The sequence below is a fragment of the Hyperolius riggenbachi genome, chromosome 6 (assembly GCF_040937935.1).
Source record: "Hyperolius riggenbachi isolate aHypRig1 chromosome 6, aHypRig1.pri, whole genome shotgun sequence".
In the NCBI taxonomy this organism is placed as follows: Eukaryota; Metazoa; Chordata; class Amphibia; order Anura; family Hyperoliidae; genus Hyperolius; species Hyperolius riggenbachi.
Genome location: NC_090651.1, coordinates 321,101,763 through 321,127,694, shown reverse-complemented (window position 1 = coordinate 321,127,694; position 25,932 = coordinate 321,101,763). Strand labels below are relative to the sequence as shown.

The 25,932-nt window shown below is 44.5% G+C and overlaps 1 protein-coding gene across 2 annotated transcripts; it reads right to left on the bottom strand.

Annotated features, from left to right (window-relative positions):
• Window positions 1–25,457, bottom strand: NOSIP (nitric oxide synthase interacting protein). 2 transcript variants are annotated; one of them, XM_068241396.1, is made up of 9 exons: window positions 25,306–25,457; window positions 24,397–24,487; window positions 21,182–21,287; window positions 14,876–14,957; window positions 12,783–12,924; window positions 7,879–8,018; window positions 6,591–6,778; window positions 3,810–3,918; window positions 1–3,342 (listed from the first exon to the last, which is right to left on the bottom strand). In XM_068241396.1, the coding sequence occupies exons 2-9, from the start codon at window positions 24,464–24,466 to the stop codon at window positions 3,271–3,273; spliced, it is 909 nt and encodes a 302-aa protein (XP_068097497.1). In that variant the 5' UTR covers window positions 24,467–24,487; window positions 25,306–25,457; the 3' UTR covers window positions 1–3,270. The 2 variants fall into 2 exon arrangements, with proteins under 2 accessions (XP_068097497.1, XP_068097496.1); XM_068241395.1 differs by having other exon boundaries at window positions 25,318–25,456.
• Between the last annotated feature and the right edge of the window lie 475 nt (window positions 25,458–25,932).

Here is a 25,932-nt window from a genome sequence, read left to right as displayed (position 1 = left end):
TTTAAATAAACAAGATTTAATCACAAACAGATCTTTCATTTTTTTTAATCTCTTGCTACAAAACTGTTAAATTGTCCACCGCTCGTTAATTGGGAAAAAAAAAAAAGCTCAATACGGAGGAAAACACAGGGAAAGCTTTCATAGCATTTCTCACAGAATGTTTTAAAAAGGGATTCAGGGCTCGTTCAAAGTTAGGGGCATTTTCAGGCTTTTTTCAAGCGCAGTCGATTTTTAAAATCCTCACAAAACGCATGGTTGGTCCACTGTGCGTTCAGCAAAGCGGTGCCTGTACCATTTGGGGGGCGTTTTTCATATAATGGAAGGTATAGGAAGAGCGCTAAGCGCTCAAAAAATTGCTTTGTGCAGCTATTGCATTTGCGGTTTTAAGAATAAATACATTGTATTTATTCTTTTCCGAGTCAAAGAGTTCACGTCCTGACTTGCATCAGGTTGTGTATTACAGAACCGCTCTGAAAAAACGCTTAGAGAAGGGCTTTTTACAGAAATGCAGCGCGCAGTGGAGAGCCGGGAGGGGAAAAAAAAAAGCACGCAAAAGCTTGCGTTTTCGTTTTTAGGTGTTAATGAGGCCTCTCTGATTGATAATTCAGTTATAGAGATGCACATATTTCCAAGTTCATGCAAATTTATGTAAATTCTATGCAAATATATTCAGCTTGAAAATGGACCAATCAAGTACTACTTAGGTTTAAATTGATTGGTCCATTTTCAAGCTACATAAATCTGCATGAACTCGGAAATATTTGCATTCCATTGATCATCTCTACTGGTTACATGTGGCTGTCACTGGGCAGGTTCAGCTGTCAGTTCCATGGGTGAGGAAATGAGTAATACTCATACTCAACAGGAACTGAACACATGCAGATCTGTTTGTCAGGGGGTGGATTTCAGAGTGGAACTCTTAACTATGAAGACAGGGCTCTGAGATTCATCCGCCAGGGTGTCAGGTACCTGTACTCAATCTCAGGCGCTTTTTCTACCAAATTTAGAACAAGAATCCACAAGAACTAACCATCACCTCAAACTGCCAGGAAATAGTCTGGATAGTCCAGACTGCCGAGAAACATGATGAGTGAGGATCAGGACTGGCGAGTATGAGAAGGGCTTTGTCGGTCTCTGACAGGCCAGCAGTACTTGGGAGTAGAGGCCTGCATCAGGTCAGGTCCCGCGGGTTACCCAAATTGCAGGTCAGATACCCGTTTTGATTCTAATCTGGTTGTGGGTAGCAGCCCGCAGGTCGGGTCGCAGGTAGTGAAAACAAGGAAGCATGAGATATTCTCTATATATAATTTCCCCGTCTCTGCGTCCTGTTTTGTTCCTGTGTCAGTGCTTTTTTGCACTGCGCATGTGCAGGGACGGATGTAGAGACGCTCAAGAGAGCGGAGGACGGGGGGAATGACGGGCGGAGGACGGGTCCCGATGGTGGGGTCAGGGGTGGGTCTGTGAGCGCGCAGCGTGTGCAAGCGCGCTGCAGGCTAAGCCAAAACAATAGAGACCAGTGCTGGGAAGGGGGCATGGCCACAGCTTAGCGCCCATATTTAAACGGGCCTTAGGCCTAGTTTAGACATAATTTACTTATAAGTAAAAAAAAAAGAAAAAAAAAAAAGGACCTTAACCACTTACGGACCAGGGGATTTTTGTGTGACCTGGCGGCAGGCAGGGCGATCAGACTTCCCCTTTTTTTTTCCCACTAGGGGGATGTCCTGCTGAGGAGGTTTGATCGCCACCGCGCTGTTGTGCCTTGCGGGGGGCTCCTCAAAGCCCCCCTCCGCAGCGCTATTCCACCCTCCCTCTCCTTCCCTCCTCACTATGGGCGGTACAGGACAGCGATCCGTCCTGTACCGCCTCTGATAGGCTTCAGCCTATTAGACGGCGGCGATCCCCGATCTCCTTTACTGCTGTGACAGCAACGCCGTACGATGTAAACACCGGGGATTTATTCCCCGGGTGTTTACATTTAGCCTGCGAGCCGCAATTGGAGGCTCGCAGGCTGTTCACGGAGCCCCCGCCGTGAACTGACAGGAAATCCACATGCGAACCCGCCTGTCAGTGTTGGCTGGTCGTTAAGTGGTTTACACTTCTTTGGCTTTGGTTTGTGTATAAAAATAGGTTTCACTAACTTTACAGCCTTCCAGTGAAACTACCAACGTATATTTTATAATAAAATGGAAAAGGTGGGTCGGGTTGCGGGTCTAGAGGCCTGCAAGTCGGGTGCAGGTACCAGATTCACCAGAAAGCAGGTTGCGAGTCCGGTGCAGGTAGCTGGGCTCAGGGTCGAGTGCAGGTCTGAAAAATTTGACCCACACAGGCCTTTAGTGTGTGGTACGGTTATTGAAATCTACGCCCTGGCCGGGATAACAGGTCCCAAACACGGCGTAGATTTCAATTACCAGGGTCCGGAAGTGGTAAAAAAAAATAACCCATAGTTTATAATATGACCAAATTCATAGTCCAATAGCAAATCATTTATCTGCGTTTTACCATGTTTAACACGACTCAACTTACAAACAAATTCAGCTTGCAAACAAATCTCCCGTGACGTGACCTGTTTGTAAGTAGGGGACTGCCTGTACAGCAGGCTGAGAGAGTGTCATTGGAAGGTAAATTTAGCATGTGTTCCTACAAAGAGTTCAGTGGAGGGCACATTCCTCCCCTACCAGTTTCTCCATAAAAAGATACTAGCAAATGATTTGTGGATCTTGGGACACGAGACGTAGTGAGGAGACGGAAAATCACAAGGAAAAGAGGCGATATTGTGACATTTAGGATGGATGTTTTCATGGTCCCGTGCTTGCTGTAACAGCACCGCAATAAGTTGGCTGATGCAGATCTGTTGTCATCTTGCCTCTTTTCACTTCAGGTTAGGATCTCTCTACCACTGTACAGTCTGTGCCATGTGGTAATGTGGACTGGGAGTGAGGGAGTATATGGCATATACTAGCAGAAAGAGGATTAGTGGAGAAAGGTGCAGGGAGCGAGAGGGGTGGAGCCTGCATACACCTTCATTACCACCCTCCACCAATCATCTTCTTACAGAACGTGGATGGAGAAGATTTCAGCCAAGTTCCTCAGCCGTGCCAGAAATAGAGTAAAATATCTTGATCAGAGTTCCAGGCAGCAGTGAAGACCCAGGGAAGGCCTGAGCCCAGCACCTCTGCAGACACGAGGGAGTGGGCAGATTTGGGAGCAGTTGCTGTTTGGATAGAGTTGTAAATACAGAAGATGGTAGATAATGGTGTTGCAGAATCCTCCTCATGCCTGCATGACTGGCCGAGCTTCTTTAGCTTCCAACTGTACTCCTGACCCAGAGAATCCTGTGCCGCCCTGTGGAGAAAGCAACTTCAATCAGCCATTGTTACCAAGAGAAAGAGCGGAGGAAAGGCCTGACCATATTCTGTCCTCAGCAGAGACCTACCCAGATACACCACACTGCACAAAGGACGCCTGACACGAGGCAAAGCTACCAAAGGTAAGTAAGCTCAGAGGTGTGTTGATGCTGGACCCACAAACCTCTGTGCATTGGTCTTTCCTCTCCTCGCCCCCCAACCCTAAATCAGCAATCTGTAAATCAGTCCGTGTCAGACAAGAAGAGGCAGGCTTGTTGCAATGCACCCTCCCATCACTATTATGCAATTTCGCAGGTATTTTTAGCCACATAGCAATTCAAACAAATGAGCTCCCATCCTAAGCTTTTATAAGTAGACTTTTGATCAGTGTGTAGTTTGTGGTTGATTTAGCACATTAATAACTTTGGTTATTACTCTACGAGGCTCACCATACAGGACACTTACCCTCTGAACCACAATGATGTCTTTTTCTGTCAACTTCTCTCCGCTGATTGGATCAGTCATGTCCTTCTTGATCAGCCTCTCAACACATTCCATTGTGACCACTGCACCTCTGAGTAATGACGTAAAACATGATAAATCATCAGTCAAAGATCTATCATAGAGTATTTGTTATTGATCTACTAAATTAAAACCCCATGACTAGTTTTGGTGACTATGCTCAAGCTGTGGTTCTCAACCTGCGGTCCATTGGCACCTGTCAGGGTGTCTGTCCCCTAGGGGCCTCAGACAAAATGGTGCATCTCGTCCCCAGGTTTGTCAGTAAGGTGTGCGGCATGGCTGCAGTATAGCAGAAGCGCTATGAGAAAATGGTGTCCAAAGGCCCGCACTGGAGTCTATTTGTGTCTTCAGGGCTGGGCTCCGGTCACCATTTTTCTGTAGCACTGAACTGCCTGTCAGCGTGGGAGATTTGCAGACTGAGCTGATGTAATGACAACTGGGGGGGGGAGCAACACTGGAAGAGAGGCGAGGAGTCACCTGTCAATTGAGTAAATTGTTTTTATTTTCAGGTGCCACTGTCACCAGGGATATTAGGGGGCACCAACTGCCCCACTGAGTATTTTGGGGGTAACTGCCATATTATGCCTATTTTTGGGGAGAAAGTCTTCCATATTATGTGTATTCTGAGGGAAACCCTGCCTAATTTTGTGTATTTCAGAGAAAATGCTGCCACATTAGACTTTTTTTTTTTTGTGGGGAGCCCCAAGTGCAGCCATTATCTTTGCTGGGCAGACTTATACTTAAATCAATAAAAAATTCTAGCTTAAAGTGGATCCGAGATAAACTTTTACTCATTGCATAATTGTGTTCCTTACATATCGTTTATAGGGCATTCCTCAAGCCAAATACTTTTGTTTTTTGTTTTAATACTCTTAATTCCATATAAACTAAACAAGCCTCGCCCACAGCTCCTCCAGCGCATAGGCACCCAGAGACCGATGTAGCAAGGGCTTATAGGAGTTCAGTCTGGGCAGGACAGTAACTTAATCATCGATCAGGTGCAATCTGTGACCGAACAAAAAACAGTAAGATGTTAAAGAGGGACTGTAGTCAAAATGAGATAATAAAATTGTTAAAAATAAAAAATTAATTTATACAGTACTAGTCAGTGTTTGCCCATTGTAAAATCATTCCTCTCCCAGATTTACTTTCGGAAATTTATCACAAGTAACATCTTTAGTACCGGCTTGTGATCTCTGCAGTATGTTTGTTTACTGAGTGTTTTAAAGCCAATAGAAAAGATTTCTGATCTCCCAGAATGCTCTGGGAAGGAGAGTTCCACATAATAAGCAGCCTAGGCTAAGGCTCGATGGGAGGACGGGGCTACATACCAATATACGGCAATAGGATGTGTTTCTGCGGCTGAAACCAAGATATTTAATATAAAAGTCGGTATCCTGAATAATTTACTGCACTCTACTATATGTCGTCACACAGTTCATGTTTAACGCCATTAGATAGCCTGTAGTGCCCACTATGTCCTCTAGGTGTCAGTATATATCTGGAGAAGGTACTGTTTTTGTTCTGTGTCACCACAGATTCCATCACATATTGAAGGAGAAAAGGAGGTTCTAGTCCAGGCATGGGCAAACTCGGCCCTCCAGCTGTTACGGAATTACAAGTCCCATAATGCATTTGCCTGGTTAAAGGGAACCAGAGGTGAGAAGGATATGAAGGCTGACATATTTATTTCCATTTAAAACAATACCAGTTGCCCGGCAGCCTTGCTGATCCGTTTAGCTGCTGGAGTGATGAATACCACTAGAAAAGCATGCAGCTAATCTTGTAAGGTGTAACAATATTGTCAGAACCACCTGATCTACTGCATGCTTGTTCAGCGTCTATGGCTTAAAGTATTAGAAGCAGTGGATAAGCAGGATAGCCATGTAACTAGTATTGCTTAAGAGAAATAAACATGGAAACCTCCCTATCCTTCTCACCTCAGGAACACTTTAAGAGCTCTCCCTCTGACAGAGGAGACCAGGGTTCGAAAAAAAAAAAAACACTGGTGGAGGCGCCCTTGATGAGTAAAATACTGCAAAATGTTGTATATATGAGAAGCATGTCATACCTTTTCAGAAGGACAAACCATTAGTTAATGGAAAAAGTATTATTTGCTCATGTACAATAGACAACGCATTTCACGGGTCTTGGCCGGCTTCCTCAGGTCAATACAAGTGCCTGTAGAACTTTTGGTCTTGAACGTGACCCCAAAGGGGTTTTTGTTTTGTTTTTTTGGTCACGAGAACCTTTTAGATTTCACAACTAATCCAGGAGAGTGACCAACCAGCATCTGCACCTACATACCCAGGATACCGAGCGGGGACAGTTATATTTCCGCAGGCTCAGACGGTAGCTGCAAGTCATTGTGCAACCCACCCTTGTCAGTATTTTACTTACAAATGTGCTCTTACCTCCCTTTAATGATACCGCACCATTGGGCTCCTGGTCTCTCTCATTCACAGAGACTTGGAGGTTACAGGTAACCATCAAGGATCGAATAGTTTTCTACTATCACACACATGGGGGCACTGTAACCACGGCATGCTAAATAGATTGCATTTGGCACTGCCCACACATTTATTGGCCATCCATTCACAGCTTCACCCCAACCAGCTAAAATATATTCCTGAGGAGAACACTGAACAAATGACATAATAACAGAGGGATTTTTTTTTTAGAAGGCAAGTGAAAAAAAAAAAAAAACACAGCTGGAAGACTTACGAGGGTCGCAGCACGGCACATGGTACAGAATTCCCAAGCATGTCCCGTGTCACCGCACACACATATCTGTCCTGACGGTTTATAAGGCCCACGCGATCCACCTTGTCATCCACTTTGGTGAACTTCACAGCAATCAGATCTTTCATCTTCAGAGATCTCCCACTCATGGGGCAATAGATGTTCTTGTCCTGTTCAGACAGAATGGATTGTTTGTGTAGTTAAGATTAGTTGTTGAAGCAACATTTTTTTGTACCCCGGGCATCTCAATAGCACATTAAATATGCATGCCAACAAATGTGACTTTTATTACCCTACTTCCGAGGTCTGCCCAACTGCAAAAGTTTCAGGCAGATAAGGACTGCTGTAATTATTTTATTGCACACATTAGCAAAGAGCAAACAAAGATTTCGTCAGCTGAGGGGTCGGGTAGATAGAACACTGTGCTTCAAAGAGTTTACAGAAGTCACATATGCTATTTTCACACCTTCCCCTGGATAAAAAAATGGGCAACTAGAAGGGGGGGGGGAGGTGGAAGAGACATGGCAGCTGCTCCTATAGTTTAAGAAGCTAAGAAAAAAAAAGTGGCACTTGGTTCTCTCTAAGGACCACAGAAGTAAGAGAAGTGACTGAAAGGCTCATCATTCCAATCAATTGAAATGTTACATTATTTTTATGCAAATGTAGGTATCTTGGAATGGGGTAAATCAAAATCATTAGCTATTAGATTTTATTGGTCCACTTCCAAGCTGTACACATTTCCATAAAATAAACAATGTTTGCATCATCTTGACATTTTGCAACTCACATGGGGGATGGAGATTTTGCAAATAATTAATCCTGGAACTGGGCTTTAAAAGTAGTAGCTTCAGCTCTGTTAAAGCAAATCTGTACAGAAGAGATTTGGGAGCTGCCACTGATTTGCTTTCAAGGTAAACTGCACCATACATGCTGCCTGTAGCACCAATCTACCAGGACTCAGACAGAGATGACATAGCAGTAGTGTTGTACTGCGTTAGCTATCAGTAAAAGCAAAAAGTTTAGAAACAGGATGATACCATTTATTGGCTAACTTAAAAGATTAAGAGCAAGCTTTTGGCTGTGCAGCCTTCGTCAGACTCAATCCTGTTTGCAAACAGGATTGAGTCTGATAAACGCTGAACAGCCAAAACCTGCCTCTTAATCTTTTAAGTTAGCCAATAAATGTTATCATCCTGATTCAGAACTTCTTACAAAGATGACATGAGGCTATTTTGTTTTGCACTGATCTTTAGGAGTTCTGGACACTCACTGGTTTCTTTACAAGTGTGGTTTTGGCCTCTGGTGTCAGTGATGGAATCCAGAAGCTGGGAAGCTGTTTATTCTTGTCCTCACTGCTCTGCTGGCTGCTGCTGCTGCTGCTGGCGGCTTCAGCTACTGGCCCACTGGGATCTTCAAGAAGAATGAAAAGGAATATAAAAGTTATTATAACACAGGTATCTATGAAATCAGAAATTAATAAAGTTTACTCAAAACCGGAGTACGACTGCACTCGTCTTTATTATTATTATTTAGTATATATATAGCGCCGTCATCTTCCGCAGCGCTGTACAGAGTATATGGTCTTGTCACTTAACTATCCCTCAGAGGGGCTCATTATCTGTATCATGTAGTGTATGTATTGTGTGGTGTATGTGTCGTAGTCTAGGGCCAATTTAGGGGGAAACCAATTAACTTATATGTATGTTTTTGGGGATGTGGGAGGAAACCAGAGTGTCCGGAGGAAACTCAAGTCTGTAGAATTGCTTCAAATAAAATTTATAAAAACCAAAACCTTGTGTATTAGAAAAAGTTGCAAACATGTTTGAAATCTACAAATTCCTCATGTACCTCTTACAGTGGATTACATCAGGAAGCTTCTCATCGCTGTCAGCCAGATTCCAACTTGCAACCACTTCTCAACCCTCTTCCCGCCGGTTAAACTTGCTTCCTCTATTTGGTGAAAGTCATGTGGCACCCGCAGGTCACATTATGGGGAGGTGAAAGGCTGCTATCACTGCCACTACTCCCTACTAGCTGGCACTATATTTTGGGTGAGGGTCAGTAATTATGGTCTGAACATTGCCACATATTCCATTTTTTCTATTAGAGAGGGAGATCTCACGCCTGGGCTCTGCTGAATCCCCCCGTCGTCTAGCAGGACAAGAGGGTGGCATTTTATAACACCCTGAGGAAGGAAGCAGGGTGAGTACTTATTGTTCCTGCGTAATGATAGGACTGGTAAGAGGCATCTATGTTGCTATGCTGACAGAAGGAGAGGGCCGTCTGCAGCCTCCTTTACGATCTCCGCCTCCTTGTTCACCTGCGCTGCTCCTTGTTCATCTGCGCTGTGCGTTCACACAAGCTTTCCCCGCCCCTCTACCCACTGATGGAAGCTGGGAAAAAGGGTGGAGATATCATCCCTGAGTTACAGCGGGCCAGCTGCAATAAAACAGCTGCTGCCCGCTGTAATGAATTAAGTGAGGAGGAGGAAAGTCATTCTTGGGCAAATAAAAGTCGCGTGCTCGCCGAAATAAGCCGAGCGCAGCGCCCAGCTACAAGGCTCTGGGGAGAACACTGTGGCAATCTGTCCACTGGCTCTCAGTCACTAGAGAGGTGAAGTAGCCTGCAGGTACCATGTCAACCGTGGGGGTGGTAGGTGAAGCGTGTTTAGAATTGACTGCCAGGGATAGTGGGAAAATGTGGATGTGTGAAGGAGGTCAGAGGTTGTTGGCAGTAAGGAGATGGCTGAGTGTGATGCATTGCAGCAGGTACTTGGCATTTTATATTACAAAACTAAATGTTCTTGCACTTTATACACATTTTCTATTACTTCAATTAACAAAAAATGAAGACACTTCAAGGGCTTATTGGTAAACAATCTGCTCAGACATCACTGGGGAGTAAAGGGTCTAACTATAGTGCTAGACATTTACAACATTGAGAGCAGGAAATGGAGCACATCGTCTTAAAAAGGAAACCTGCCAGGAAATCTGATCTGTCAGAGGTAAGAGAGCCATTCACACACTACCAAAATAAATGCATGTTATAGGGACGGCACAGCACAACAGTTGATGCTACAGGAACATGTAAGTCTCCAGCACTGCATGGAAATCTCAGTTGCCACAAGTGACCTTATGTTAGTCCTTTAAACAGCTGGTTTGATGTAACCATTTATTTTCAAACACTGTTGGATCAATCAGGTCCAATACAAAAATAAACACCACACACTGCTGCTGCTCCTCCTCCTAGACTTTTAGAGCCCGTTGCTGAGTGAATATCTGTGACTCGTATCAGCCTGTAATACGCAGGGACATCAGATAGCACCATCTCATGTGCACACCTACAGTGGAGGAAATAATTATTTGACCCCTCACTGACTTTGTAAGTTTGTCCAATGACAAAGAAATGAAAAGTCTCAGAACAGTATCATTTCAATGGTAGGTTTATTTTAACAGTGGCAGATAGCACATCAAAAGGAAAATCGAAAAAATAACCTTAAATAAAAGATAGCAACTGATTTGCATTTCATTGAGTGAAATACGTTTTTGAACCCCTACCAACCATTAAGAGTTCTGGCTCCCACAGAGTGGTTAGACACTTCTACTCAATTAGTCACCCTCCTTAAGGACACCTGTCTTAACTAGTCACCTGTATAAAAGACACCTGTGCACAGAATCAATCAATCAAGCAGTTTCCAAACTCTCCAACATGGGAAAGACCAAAGAGATGTCCAAGGATGTCAGAGACAAAATTGTAGACCTGCACAAGGCTGGAATGGGCTACAAAACCATTAGCAAGAAGCTGGGAGAGAAGGTGACAACTGTTGGTGCGATTGTTCCAAAATGGAAGGAGCACAAAATGACCATCCATCGACCTCACTCTGGGGCTCCACGCAAGATCTCACCTCGTGGGGTGTCAATATTTCTGAGAAAGGTGAAAAAGCATCCTAGAACTACACGGGAGGAGTTGGTGAATGACCTCAAATTAGCAGGGACCACAGTCACCAAGAAAACCATTGGAAACACATTACACCGCAATGGATTAAAATCCTGCAGGGCTTGCAAGGTCCACCTGCTCAAGAAGGCACATGTGCAGGCCCGTCTGAAGTTTGCCAATGAACACCTGAATGATTCTGTGAGTGACTGGGAGAAGGTGCTGTGGTCTGATGAGACCAAAATAGAGCTCTTTGGCATTAACTCAACTCGCTGTGTTTGGAGGAAGAAAAATGCTGCCTACGACCCCCAAAACACCGTCCCCACCGTCAAGCATGGGGGTGGAAACATTTTGCTTTGGGGGTGTTTTTCTGCTAAGGGCACAGGACAACTTAATCGCATTAACGGGAAAATGGATGGAGCCATGTATCGTGAAATCCTGAACGACAACCTCCTTCCCTCTGCCAGGAAACTGAAAATGGGTCGTGGATGGGTGTTCCAGCACGACAATGACCCAAAACATACAGCAAAGGCAACAAAGGAGTGGCTCAAGAAGAAGCACATTAAGGTCATGGAGTGGCCTAGTCAGTCTCCGGACCTTAATCCAATAGAAAACCTATGGAGGGAGCTCAAACTCAGAGTTGCACAGAGACAGCCTCGAAACCTTAGGGATTTAGAGATGATCTGCAAAGAGGAGTGGACCAACATTCCTCCTAAAATGTGTGCAAACTTGGTCATCAATTACAAGAAATGTTTGACCTCTGTGCTTGCAAACAAGATTTTTTTCCACTAAGTATTGAGTCTTATTGTTAGAGGGTTCAAAAACTTATTTCACTCAATGAAATGCAAATCAGTTGCTATCTTTTTTTAAGGTTATTTTTTCGATTTTCCTTTTGATGTGCTATCTGCCACTGTTAAAATAAACCTACCATTGAAATGATACTGTTCTGAGACTTTTCATTTCTTTGTCATTGGACAAACTTACAAAATCAGTGAGGGGTCAAATAATTATTTCCTCCACTGTATGTGTCGCACAGCTCTGCATTCCAGCAAGCACTGCTGTGCAGTGGATTTCTGTGAATAATGCAGCATGGTTGCATTTACTATAGCTGAATCGGATCAGTGCTGCAATGGAGAGCAACGCAAGTCTCAAAGGTTTTTCTATCTTCCCAGAACTTACTTTTTTCTACTGTGCGGAGCTGAAAACTGTGTGATCGTGGAGTGCTGCTGCAGGGGGTGGGGCCTGGGTGTTCACATAGTGCTGCTGCAGAGAGCAGGTCTTGGGTGATCGCGGAGTGCTGCTGCAGGGGCTGGGACCTGGGTGATCACAGAGTGCTGCTGCAGGGGGTGGGACCTGGGTGATCACATAGTGCTGCTGCAGAGAGCAGGTCTTGGGTGATCGCGGAGTGCTGCTGCAGGGGCTGGGACCTGGGTGATTGCAGAGTGCTGTTGCACGGGGTGGGACCTGGGTGATCGTAGAGTGCTGCTGGGGACTTACTCCAAAGAGGCTGATGCTGTACCGGACTAGATCCAGTGAGGGTGCCTCTAGAACAGAGCTGGGCAAACTTTAAGCAGCCCAGGCTGCTTGTTATTCCTTAAATTCCAAGGCAGCCAGCTGAAACGGGAGAGATCAAATTACAGTTGTGATAAGTCACAGATGAGGGGGAATTAGACAGGTTAAACTCTCTAAATACATACAGGGGGCATTTCTCTATGTTTTCCTTCTGTCCTGTGCAAGAGTTCAGCTCCACTTCAAAGAGTTTTGAACTTTCATCTGCACTTGGTATAGCTTTTCACTAAGGGCCCTTTCACACCGGGGCGGTGTGGTATTTTTACGACCGCCGTCTATGGAGACTTTCATACTTTGACGTTACAGCACGACGCAAATGACATTTTCGCCGCATCCCTGTCGCAGGTCCAGAACTACCTTCCCGCCCGGCTTCTGCGGCGATCTGCGTCGGCCAGGAAGTCATGTTAGTCTATGGCGACGCAGGGATTTTTAATCACTTTCCGAAGCGATGTCACGCATGCATATTTTTACAATACGCTTCCGTGCACTTCCGCATACCCCGAAGCAGGAAGTGACGGCAAGCGGGCATCACTTCCTGCTTGGCCCAGTGCCAGAAAGGGGAATATCACGCAGTAACATGGCATTACCCCGAAGGCCTGGTTTTGGGGATTTGCAATGTGAATCCGGCCTAAGAGAATTTCATGACTGAGACAAGCAGAGCTTCCATGTTACCTGCTTTCTTTGAAAAGGGGTTGAGTGGTTTACTAATTATGGACATTTCCTTATCGAGGAACACTTTCATCTTGGAGTCTTTAGCAGCTTTGCTTAATTCTTCCATCTCTGCCTTCTTCTCATTCTTCTGTTTTTCATAGGCCTGTATAATAAAAAAGGAGTGTCTCACCATTATTTATTTACTGGTCAGCCAAGACATTAAAAACATTTGCCTATAGTGGTGTAAGCTACAAGCACGTAGCTACTCGAAATTTAAAAATTAGTGATCGCTGCAAACGGCAAAGTGGGGGTTAATTTACCTATGCCACACATATCACCTATAGCCAATGCATTCCACTTGCGGTCCACGTAATTCCACCACTTCCTCCTTCAAACCAGGAAGGAGGAAGTAATAGAGTTACGTGGACCACAAGTAGAATGCGTCAGCTATGGGTGGCGGCATAGGTACATAGATAAGTTACCCCCCTTTGCCACGGGCAGCGCTACCTAATTGAAATTTTGATTAAGAGTAGCTACGTACTCATAGCTACTATCACTATTTGTAACATCACTACTGAGTAGGTCCGCCTTGTGCTGCCAAATCAATCCTGACCCAATGAGGTGTGGACTTCACGTGGCCTCTGAACATGTCCAGTGGTTTGCGGCACAAACACATTAGCAGAATAACCTTTACATCCTACAAGATGCTAGTTGGAGCCTCCATAGATCAGGCTTGTGTTTTCTGCCCATCAGCCCCATTTATGAAAACTCCAGGAACCCAAAATTGCTCTGACTCCTCGACTGATTCCACAGCTCTGGTGTAATCAATAGTAAAGGGTGCTATCATAGGTACTCTGACTGGTCGGTCTGCAGCTGCACAGTCCCATACAAAGCAAGCTTATTCACTTAAGTACCAGCGGTCTCTGCCCCCTTAAGGACCACAGACTGCTGGTACAGAAACAGCGGATCCCAACGATTCGCAGCACATACCCGCCACAACCGCCGTTACTGCAGCACGTCGGGAACCTGGGCCACCCTCTCTGTCGTCTCCATGATGGCAGAGTTCCTGTGAGCCAGTCACGAGGCACTTTCATTGGCTCCTGTGCATGTCTTTCAATGTAAGCCTATGGGAGTTGCTTACATTGAAAGACAGACCTGCTCACGTCATAGAGACAGGCAGAGCAAGTGAGCTGCGACGGGAGACGGCGGGGAGACAGCGGCAAGATTAGCGGGAGCGACGAAAACGGCAGATGTGCGCAGCGGTGGCGAGTTGAAATCTACGCCCTGGCAGCCAGATCAGCATCAAAATGGGGCATAGATTTCAACTACGGTGGTCCGAAAGTAGTTAAATGCATTGTGTGTTCTGAAACCTTTCTTTCATGGTTTTTATTGTACAATTTAAAGTTTTAAGGATTAAGGCCAGAAATGGTATTATAAAGGAAATGTATCTATTTTGGATACATGGGGGATTTGATGCCCTTACATGAGAGATTGATGTCCCTGAGGATCGGTTCGCAATTGTATATAACTTTGCAGGGCACTGAGTTGCTGTGATCTAGACCCAAGGATGTCCTTCCCATTCCTCTCTGTGTCCAATCGTTTCACCGCCAGGCACCTTGTTGAAGTGAACATATTAGAATGACAGACCAGGCCTTCAAAAGAACTTGTGTCCCCAAGTACTTCTGAAGACAAGTGGATCTGTACTGCGCATGCACAGTATGGATGCAGAATTTGAAAGAGGGACATCGGTACGATGAGGTGATGCAGTAATATGTCTAGCTCTTCTTTTTAGGTTCAGGTCTGCTTTGAATTCAAAAGCACTTAAAAAATAAAAACCACCAGAAAATGCTGCTAAAATCACTACAAACAAAAAAATAATAAAAAAATAAACGATTAACGTTTATTTTTGCAATTTCTAATGGTCCCCAGCGCTCAAATCATCTTGTAAATCACTGTTTCACAGGTCACATGCCACTTATACTTCCTGTGTAAAACAGGAAACAAATGTGAAGTGATCCCAATTGTGACCACCCAATCAGATTATTACAGATTAAATGCTTCTTCACAATATCTTCTGTAGAAGATATTATTAATCTCCAGAAAGGATAATTCACCTTCATCTGACGAGCAATCTCTTTCTTCTGGTGCAAGATGTATTCCAGGATGGCTTCTTTCTCATAGATGAATCCATCTGGCCTGTGCAAAGAAGATACCATCAGGATAGAGACTATGTTCAGCAGCATGAGAAGGTGAAGCAGAAAATGTTTGCCTGTTCTCTACAGTCATATAGACACAGACAAGACTCAGAACATTTACAGTATATCATGCTTTTCTCCTGGTGGACTCAAAGCACTAGAGCTGCAGCCACTAGGATGCGCTCTTTAGGTAGTAAAAGCATTAGGGAGTCTTGCCCAAGGTCTTCTACTGAATAGGTTTTGGCTTACTGAACAGGCAGAGCCACCTGTGTCAGAGGCAGAGCCCTTAAAGGGGCACTATGGCGAAGAATTGTACAATTTAAAATATGTGCAAACATGGACAAATAAGAAGTACATTTTTTTCCTGAGTAAAATGAGCCATAAATTACTTTTCTGCTATGTTGCTGTCACTTACAGTAGATAGCAGAAATATGACAGAAGCGACAGGTTTTGGACTAATCCATCTCTTCATAGGGGATTCTCAGCAAGGCTTTTATTCTTTATAAAGACAGTCCCCTAAAAAAAGATTTAAACAATGATGCTGGCCAGCCTCCTTGCTCGCTGCACACTTTTTTGGCAGTTGGACAGCGCAACTGCTATTCACTAAGTGCTTTTGAAAATAAATAAATCCCTGAGAATCCCCCCATGAAGAGATGGACTAGTCCAAAACCTGTCGCTTCTATCAGATTTCTACTACCTACTGTAAGTGACAGCAGCAAAGGAGAAAAGTAAGAGTGCGTCCTAGTGGTTGCAGCTCCGGTGCTTTGAGTAATTTATGGCTCATTTTACTCTGGAAAAAAAATGTACTTATTTGTATATGTTTGCACATATTTAAAATTTTTCACCACAGTGCCCCTTTAAAGCGGTATTGTCACCATAAAAATCAAATTTCAACAGCAACTGGTCTGAGTGTATTAAAGGCATACTATCGATTCACATATTTTCTTCAAATTGACACAGGAATTGTTTGTGAAGTGCTGCTAAGTCAGTGGTTCCCAACCTTTTTGGAGTCGTGACACATCAAACCAAACGTTCAGATCTCCATGACACGTAGACTAAATGCATGTAATGAGAGACAGCGTTTCCTCACTAAATGCACATAAGAGACAGTGTTTCACCAGTAAATGCAGGTAATGAGAGACAGCTATTCACCAGTAAATGCACATAATGACAAACAGCCAGTTGTCCCCAGTATATGTAGCCAGGGATATATGTGCCCAGTATATGTAGCCAGAGATATATGTGCCCAGTATATGTAGCCAGGGGTATATGTGCCCAGTATATGTAGCCAGGGGTATATGTGCCCAGTATATGTAGCCAGGGGTATATGTGCCCAGTATATGTAGCCAGGGGTATATGTGCCCAGTATATGTAGCCAGGGGTATATGTGCCCAGTATATGTAGCCAGGGATATATGTGCCCAGTATATGTAGGCAGGGATATATGTGCCCAGTATATGTAGGCAGGGATATATGTGCCCAGAATATGTAGCCAGGGATATAGGTGCCCAGTATATGTAGCCAGGGGTATATGTGCCCAGTATATGTAGCCAGGGGTATATGTGCCCAGTATATGTAGGCAGGGATATATGTGCCCAGTATATGTAGGCAGGGATATATGTGCCCAGAATATGTAGCCAGGGATATAGGTGCCCAGTATATGTAGCCAGGGGTATATGTCCCCAGTATATGTAGGCAGGTGTATATGTCCCCGGTATATGTAGCCAGGGTATATATGTGCCCAGTATATGTAGTCAGGAGTACATGTCCCCAGTATATGTAGGCAGGGGTATATGTGCCCGGTATATGTATCCAGGGATATATGTGCCCAGTATATGTAGCCAGGGGTATATGTCCCCAGTATATGTAGGCAGGTGTATATGTCCCCGGTATATGTAGCCAGGTGCCCCCCCAGGAGGAGAGAGCGAGGGAAGGAGAGCGGCACCTCAGGGTGCTCTCCCTCCCTCGCTCTCTCCTCCGGAACGAAGTGCGGTGGCTGGCAGAGGGGCGGAACTTACCTTCCGTGTCTCCGTCTGGTTTCGTCGCCGGCGCGGGATGATTTACCACTACTCTGGCCTGATCCAGACCAGAGCAGCGGCTGCAGAACCAGAACTTCCGGCCGGCCCTTGGAGCGACACGGAAGGCGAGTCCCGCCCGCTGCCAAGCGCCGCCACACACAGTATCGGAGGGGAGAGCGAGGGAGGCAGAGCACCCTAAGGTGAAAGAAGGGGGGGGGGGGGGGGAGATGGCCCCCTTCTCCGCCGCTGCCCACAGCTCTACCTCCACTGCGCTGCTCCCCTCCGAGAGAGCCGCGACACATACCCGAAGCTGCCGCGACACATGTATGTGTCGCGGCACATGGGTTGGGAACCACTGTGCTAAGTACTGGTGTATACATTTTAGTAGCAACCTCTTTGTTTACTGTTATCAAAATACTTTCAAACTTTACTGACGCCAAAACTGACAGCAGACTGAGCCATGAGGAGAGGGGAAATTCCCCTCACACTTGATCAGTTAACTCTATGTGCAACTCTGTGTGTGACAGAGGCAAAGCTCCCAACAGCTGCAGCTTCTGTGTCCTGTGTTTCTGACTGAAGTGTCTGAAGAGAGCAGAGGAAATGTAACTAATTGTCACAGCATTTCATACTGTTTTTGCTTTCAGAGTTTGATATGTTTGATATTTGCTTTCTGTAGTCTGATATGCAACTCTGACTGTGCATTGAAGCAGACACCGCTTCTGCAATTGATTTGTCCCAATATAGCTAAATCCTACCCTCAATAAATTACAGATTTTGCCTCTGGTATTTAACATGAAAAGTAGGAAAATGTGTACACAGCTACTTAGACATTATTTGTACATTGTCATTTTAGAACACTTGGGCATTGATAGTATTCCTTTAAGTGATGGCCTCGATTCATAAAGCATTACCTCATGCGGTAATGCTGAAAACAGCAGACTTTACCGACCACTTAGCAAAATGTCAATTCATAAAGGCTGTTACCGCATGAAAAGCTGACATTACCGACCAGGGAGATAAATTACCGACTTGGCTGCAGTTACCGACAACACATGTCAGTAAATTGTCAGCAAATGTCAATTCATAAAGCCTGCAACAAGCAGTAAGACTGGCGGTAGTTACCGACACCTCTGGTGAGGTCTTAACAAGTTACCGACAGCTCTGATGAATGCAAAGTGCAGAGAGCCGAAGTCTGTTTGATTCAACTGTGGAGAGAGCCAGAGAGCCCTCTGTGTGAATCATTTCAGCAGGCAGGGAAAGACTGTGTGACTCATCTGTCTGAGTCCTCAGTGGAGAGAGCCGTCTGTGTGATTCATTTCTGCAGGGCAAAGAGAGAATCGAGACACTGCTCTACTCTACCGCTCAATGGGCTGCGGTAATTTACCGACCTCCAAGGGCAGCTGGGGAAATCTTTATGAATTAGCACACAGACCGGGAAAATACCGAGTGAGGTATTTTCCCGACAAGATTTTTTTTTTTATCGCACTGCTGTTTATGAATCGAGGCCAAAGATGCTAATCCTGCATTCAAAGCTTGCAAAACTTTTTCTGCTGTTATGTTTTGGAGTTATCACATACTTTAGGAGCACTGGCCCTTTAATAGCCATTGCCATTCAGTTGCATGCTGGGGGTTCTTTTTATCTATAATATATTCCTACTCTTCCCTTTATTTCCATGCCTAGCTTCTTATCTGAAACACCCTCTGCTCACTTGTGTTTACAAGACTCAGAGATTGGAGGATAAGACAGTGTAGTTGCTAGTATACACCCCAGTGGGAGTGTCTGAAGACTTTGGGAGGAGGGCAGCTAATGAATACACAATGAGCAAGAGAAGGGAGGGGGGTGGGGGACAAGAGTCAGGGAGGATATGATGTCATCATTAGCTTGGCAAAATGGCCTCTGCCTTGAATAGGATTTTCTGCTTTTCCCTTCAAAAATTCACAGGAATCATTACGTGGTTAGCACAATACATCGGTTATGTAAGTAGAACTATTATTTATCTACTTATATATGTATTTTTTATTTCTAGGTTAGCATGGGTGTCGCTTTTTCTTTAACCATTACACTATCCAGCCAGTGCTGGATATAGGATATAGGAGTATATTTTGATCCTCTGCCTCTAATACATTTAGCCACAGACCCAGAACAAGCATGCAGATCAGGTGCTCTGACTCAAATCGGACTGGCTTAGCTGCATGCTTGTATCATGGGTTGCAATGCAATTTTCTGACAGATTTACGGTCAGATCAACTATTTCCAACATGTCTGATCTGATTTCTGATCGAATTCCTGTTTAATTCTATAGAAAATCAATCAGAAAATTAATCGGAAATCAGATCGGACATGTAGGAAATAGTAAATGTGACAGAAAATTGCATCGTGTGTACCTAGCATAAGAAACTACTGATGCCAGAATGATCAGCAGGACTGACAGGCAACTGGTATTGTTTAAGATCCCTGGCGGTAATCCTCAGTCAGGCTCGGGATTGGAAATCCCCACCTCAGAGAGGTAACCCCAAGACAGACGAGGTCTAAGTAGTGCAATGGCGCACAGTGGGCGTTTTCACTCACCACCCCAGGGATCCAGGCGCCAGCAGCCATTCTTCTTCCTATCCTCTGAGACTCTGCATCTCTCTGGTGAGATTATGACGACAGCCGGCGATCTCGCTATAGGGTTACAGCGCCACCTGGAGTACGGAGGGAGAACCGCAGCACAGGATCCCAAGGAGCTGAGTGCAGGAGCTGCCACAGAGCTCTCTGCGGTATGATTATTTCTGAATTTTAGGGTCTGAAAGCAGGCTAAAAAAATTGCACCACTTATAGACCCAAAATCTGGAAATAATTATACCGCCATGGAGATTATATAGCAGTCTCTATATCCCTCTCAGCTCAGGGGTCCAAGTTTAGACAAGGAGGTTGTAAGAGGAGACAAAACCTCATGTATCCATGTTCCCCAATATTTGTTTTGTACTATGTACAGCGCTACGAAAGATGTTGGTGCTATATAATACCGTACATGCAGCTACAGCAGCAACTACTCCCCTCAAATCACTGGTGAGAAGAGGGGATGAGTGGTGCGCCCCACCCAGATATATCTAAGCAAAGCCGGGCTGCTGTAAGGATGCAGTGGTCTACCTGCAAAAGCAGATAGAGAGCTGAACAGAAGCCCCAGTATAACATCAACGCTGGAACTTTCAGGCCGGTTGCACAACTATAAGGTGCGGTGATCATGCGGCAGGGGAGCCTGTCGCATCACTGCACAAATCCGGCTTGATACGACCCTGCGTCACAGTGCGGTGACAGGGTCATATGCATTTTTCCGCTCTCCCGCTTAGTGACCTACTGCCTCATTACCGCATAAATCCGGCTTTATATGACACTGTGCCAAGGTGCGACGACAGAGTCATAAGCATATGCCTGCCCCGGCTCAGTGACATACCCCATGCTGGGCAGGAAGTACGTCACTGGGATTCCTGTCGGTCTGCACATGCGTGCAGCGCCACACCACGCTCCCATCATTCAGACTCACAGCATCGCCCATTGACTTGTATTACTGCATAAGCATAGGGCATTCTGGCGACTTTGATACTTGCGCGCCGAATTGCGTCCACTATGCAAGTTTCCATAGACTTGCATGTCCCTTGTGATGAGCTGTGACGGAAGTGCAACGCATAGTGTCCAGTGTGCAAGGGGCCTCAGGGAACCTGGTGAGTATAAAGGGCTGGTTTGGTGGAATGGGTCCAGGGTGGGGAGACACTTTTAAAAGTATATATAGACTTAAAAAAAAAAAAAAAATTACAAAATATATGATTGTCAGGGTCAGATCTGTGTTACTTTCCAAACTCAGCTGCTCCATTCACAAACAGCATATACAGAGACTGCTGGTGTGTCTGGCTAATCAGGACAATGGGCACGTTACAATGGCAGCAGTCAGCAATACAAGGATGTAGGTCAGGAATTGTTGCCAACCTCCCACAGTCTGTGTATTAGAAACTCTCCCTTTGGATAATCTTCCCATGCCTGCCATGATCTCAGCCTCACATGGGTACCAGGCATGGCTCTGCCAGCATTCACGCAGAACAGAAATTGTCATATGAGAATCTGTTGTATGGGGATTCAAAATAATATACTAACATTTTTACAGTAAAATGTGTTTATTTGTGGTGTTTTATTTTTTTTTAAACTTTATTTTGTTTCCTTCCATACTCACGTAATTACAGGATCTTTACATGGCTGCAGCGATAAACAACAGCAATCAAAATCCTTTACAGCATCTTTGCTGAGCCGCACAGTCTGTGTGCCATACCCAGAGGCAGCTGGAAAAAGAAAAAGTTGGCTGTAAGGATTCACCACGTAAACCGATGTTACTTAAAGTGTTATGCAAAATTTTGGCTCTGCCTCTTAAAGCTACAGTACCCTCTTATTGGCACTTTAACAGAGTCAGCACAGTTGCTATAATAAAATAAAGGCGTTGAATTACTACAATTCTGCTGACCCACAGAATACTGAAGAATGAGAATTACCTGTTGCTAGGAGACAAACATTTAAACAATCCTTGTCTGGATCATATAAGAAAACCCACGAGGGCCCTTTTCCACTGACCGCATTTTCGGAATGCTGCAAATTTCGGATCACAAGAGCACCACGATTAGCATGTTAATTGCAATACCACTTTTCCACTTTTTTGGCCAATCGCTTACATACAGCATTTTCTATGTGATTGGCCTGTATTAGGTATTTCAATACCTCCTGCCAATTGCCACTAAAAATGTGATCGTTTTAATGGTGAAAATTGCAATCAGCATTGCCGCGCTTTTGCAACACTGAATGCAAGTTTCAGAGGAAAAGTGCCCTGGGTATTGCCTAAACTTAGTAACTTTGTCATAGTGCAGCACCTGCAATGAGAAAGTTTTGCTTCGAGAGTAAATGGCTACAATACAGTAGCTCAAATTCTGTTTTCTGATATGACCCACAAGGGCTAAAATCTTTTGAAATTTAGCAACATAATCGTTTAAAAAAAATCTGGCCCAAATTTGCTGCATCACTTATGTTTCCTGGAAGTAAGTATAATACAATTACCAGCTATGACTGACAGTAAATCTGTAGTTATTGGTGGAAACTGCACTAGCACACAGGAGGAGGTGGATCTAAGCAGTGCAGCCAGATACTTAAACAACACACAACAGGCCTGATTCACATAGCTACAGTAGTATTGCCACGAACAGGCAACACACAGCATTCTTACCAGTGCTTATCCTTGCAGAGTACATGGGTAATGCAGGTTACCATAGCAACACATGCGTTACCCATGTAGCGCTGGTTACGCAACACACAATACTCTACGGGTAAAAATACAGTGAACTCCCTGCACACAGCAATATTACCAGAGCTGCATGAATCAGGGTCCACGCTACTTAGAATTCTGAAGTTCTGCGATCCTTTAAAGCGCAGGTGTTGGACTCCCATCCACGAGGGCCATATCCATGCCAATGTTTAGGAAGGGAAGAGAAATACTTTCCACTTGATGAACCACACCTTGCCTGATTCTGTCCCATCTATTTATTTGAGCTGTGCCAAAAACGTGTGTATACATCGGCCCTTGAGGAATGGAGTTTGACAGCCCTGCTCTAAAGGCACCCTGAGCAGACACCATGAAAATGCATATAAGCATACCCACATGTATTTGGTAAAGGAGGATACACTCACCGGCCCCTTATCTAAGCTCCCCTGCTCCCGGGCCGGCCGCTATAAATTGTAATATGCCATTGTAATCGGCGACTCTGACATGAAGTCACACTGTGACCCAGAACAGGAAGACTGCGGGTCCTCTATGCACAGACTTACAGGCTTCATCCTCCCGTCCGCACGTGAACTGCAATATGACGCAGTGAATATTAATTAGCCATGTGGCTAGGAACAATAGTGGACTCATGCAGTATTCTCTAACAGAACATATGCCCTGTGATTTTTCAGTGCTGGCTGCTGTTAGAAGCTGCTGTAACATGAGCCTGTAACGTCTCACTGTGAAAGCAGCCTAGGCGTGATAGGGAAATGAAGGGGGATGACCCAAGGTACTGCAGTGGGAAGAAGAGGCAGCCCCAGAATGCTTTGCAGTATCTGTTATTCGGCCTGCGTCCTCCTTAGGAGCTTGGGAATAAAGAGCCTTGCTGTTCAGCACACATCACAGTAAGAGAGATTTTTAACTTCAGTATTGCCTTTTTGGCTTCCTTCTAAACTGTTTAACACAGGAGAATAGAGGTTTAAATTAGCTTTTGCAGCCTGACAGTTACTCTTTAAGTAAAGCTGGGAATCCACCATACGTTTTTACCCCCGATAGATGGGTTCGATAGATAATTTCCGACATGTCTGATATTCCTTACGATCGTTTTTTAGCTCGATTTCTCATAGAAGTGAATGGAAAAAGATAAGAAAAACTAGCAAAATATACGAGAATCGAGAGCAGAATCAAGTGGGAAAAACGATCCGGTGGAATATCGAGCAGAAAAACGTATCGTGCATACCCAGCATTACACAACATTTGTGAAATCAGTCAAATCTGTTTATTTCTAATCAGAGGAAAAATGTACACATTTGTTTCAACAATCGGACCATACATATTTCTGCATCATGTTGTACTGCTGTAGGTAAGCATTGTAAACACTAGCATTTTTGGGGATAGTGGGAGGAAATCTATAGGCCTGACCAAACCTAGAGGTGGCCACACACGATACAATAAAATGATCCGATTTCACGGCAATTCGATAAAAACGATCGGATCTCCCAAAATAATCAAAAGCTTGTTTTTCATTCGACTGAAAAATCCGATCGGATTTCCCGTTTTCTTCTATTTTTATCGATCCGGAATGCCAGATATTTTTCTTCAATCTTTCTAAAGACTGTATGGTGTGTGTTAGATTGTCAATTTATTAATATGCACACTCTAGCAATTTTTTTTAGAGTTTCCAATCATTTTTATCATAATTGGGGAAAAATTTAACATAGGTGTGTGGTACATTGGTCAGATTTTTGAAATGTTACAATCAGTCAGAAAAAAATTGATTGCAATTCTTAAATTGAACAGATATTTAAAAAAATGTATGGTGTGTGGCCACCTTAAGGGTGGCCACTAATGATCCAATCTTTTTCATCCAATCCTACCAAATCTATGTAGTAGAAGAGTAAACTGAGTGAATATATTGAATGAATACTATAGGCTTTCCCTTATATTAAATAGAAATGGTGAGATTGGTTGAGAAAGATTGGATCATTAGTGGCCACCTTTAGACTCTTGCCCTATAACTGGAGAATGCAATTTGCATGGCTGCCCTTCTGCACTACATGCCTCAATAAAAAAAAAAATATATCACAAACATAAACAAAATAAATAGCGTGTTCTGTTTATTAGCAACAAAAAGTGGAACTAACCAGTATCTTTCCTCTTCTCATAGTAGGTGTAGACTGCTCCAGCTGTGCAGTTCTTGCCATGTCTTGTCATCTTTACACATAGAACAGGAAGCTGTTGCATAAAAAAACAAGAAATGATTACAATGCACCTATAAGCCATCTGCAAAAGTATCATCAGGCTATGTTCAAGAGTTGAGACAATAATAGGACATTAGATTTCTACGAGTTTCTACGCATTTCTACGCCTCCTCACTCTCCGCAGAGAAAAACGGCAAGTTTAGCATTTTTCTCTGGAGAGAGGAGGTGGAGCCAGGCACCGGAAGTCGGGTGATGCAGGGCATTTGGGACGAAATTGCAGGTCAAGCCTTCTCAGGTAAATATAGCTTTGTTTTACTTGCAGGCTACCGGATTTTAGTATTCACTGTGGAGTTCCTCTTTAAGGACATTTTTTTTTTAAGGAGAATGCTAATTAACCAACCAATGTGTATGTTTAGGTCTGTGCCACAAAACCAGAGTGCCCAGAAGTAAGGCATGCAAACATGGGGGAAACATACAGACTCCACACAGAAGGTGTCCTGGCCAGGAATTGAGCCATGCAAGGAAAGCACTAATACATCATATAAGAGCAGAGACTGAAGGTGATTATTGCTCTTATAAATGTGGAAGACTAAAGAAAATCAGTATTTTAAAGTACAAAGTATTGACACTTATTACTGGCACCCTTTTAACCCAGGACCCTTTCAGGTTTTTAGGGGGTTAAGGTCTCTCTGCAAAGATTCAAGGAAACTCCGTGCTAAATAATAACTGCATGATTATGATCAATCCATAAATATAACCCAGTGCAGGATGTTATATTATCCCCCTCCCCTCTGTCCCCACTACAGCTCGCCAGGCTGACACTCCCGCACCAGACCTCAGATCATCTCTCACCGGTATGTTTACCTTTCGTTTCCGGAAGTGCTAATCAGCAGCAGCAGCCTCTACTGCAACCTAGAGGACGCGAAGTTATGACGTCAGAGACAAGTGACCCTGAAGGGGCGGAGCTCCGTTGTCTTTCTTTCCAAATTCTGGGAGGAAGAAGCGCGGATCGACGGAGCGATAGTTTGATCATGTGACCTCCAGAGGGGCGGGGCTTCGGATACTGTGTCTCCTGCCGGTGTAATGTCAGAATGGGTAGCCCGGTAGTGATGGGAATTCCGGTGTCGGGTATGCTAAAATGAACACCGCTCTTCTCAGAGAGTCGGCTCTTCTGAAACGGCTCCCATTAAAGAATCTTACGGCTCTGAATCGGCTCCTTATTAAATATCACTAGACACCACTCAGAATCGGAGTAAAAGCCCCGCCCCCGTCTCCATGACAACTCCAGACTGCTTCTCTGACGGGCAATCCCTCCTGCTAATGCTCTGCTCTGCCCCATACACTCCTGCAAGAGGAGGACTACATCTCCCAGCATGCTTCAGCTTTATCATCATCATCATTTATCATGCTTTATTACAGAACAAATCAGAGCTGTGTGGGGCGGCTGAGGCATCGTCTCTTTTAAAACTGAGAACCGGC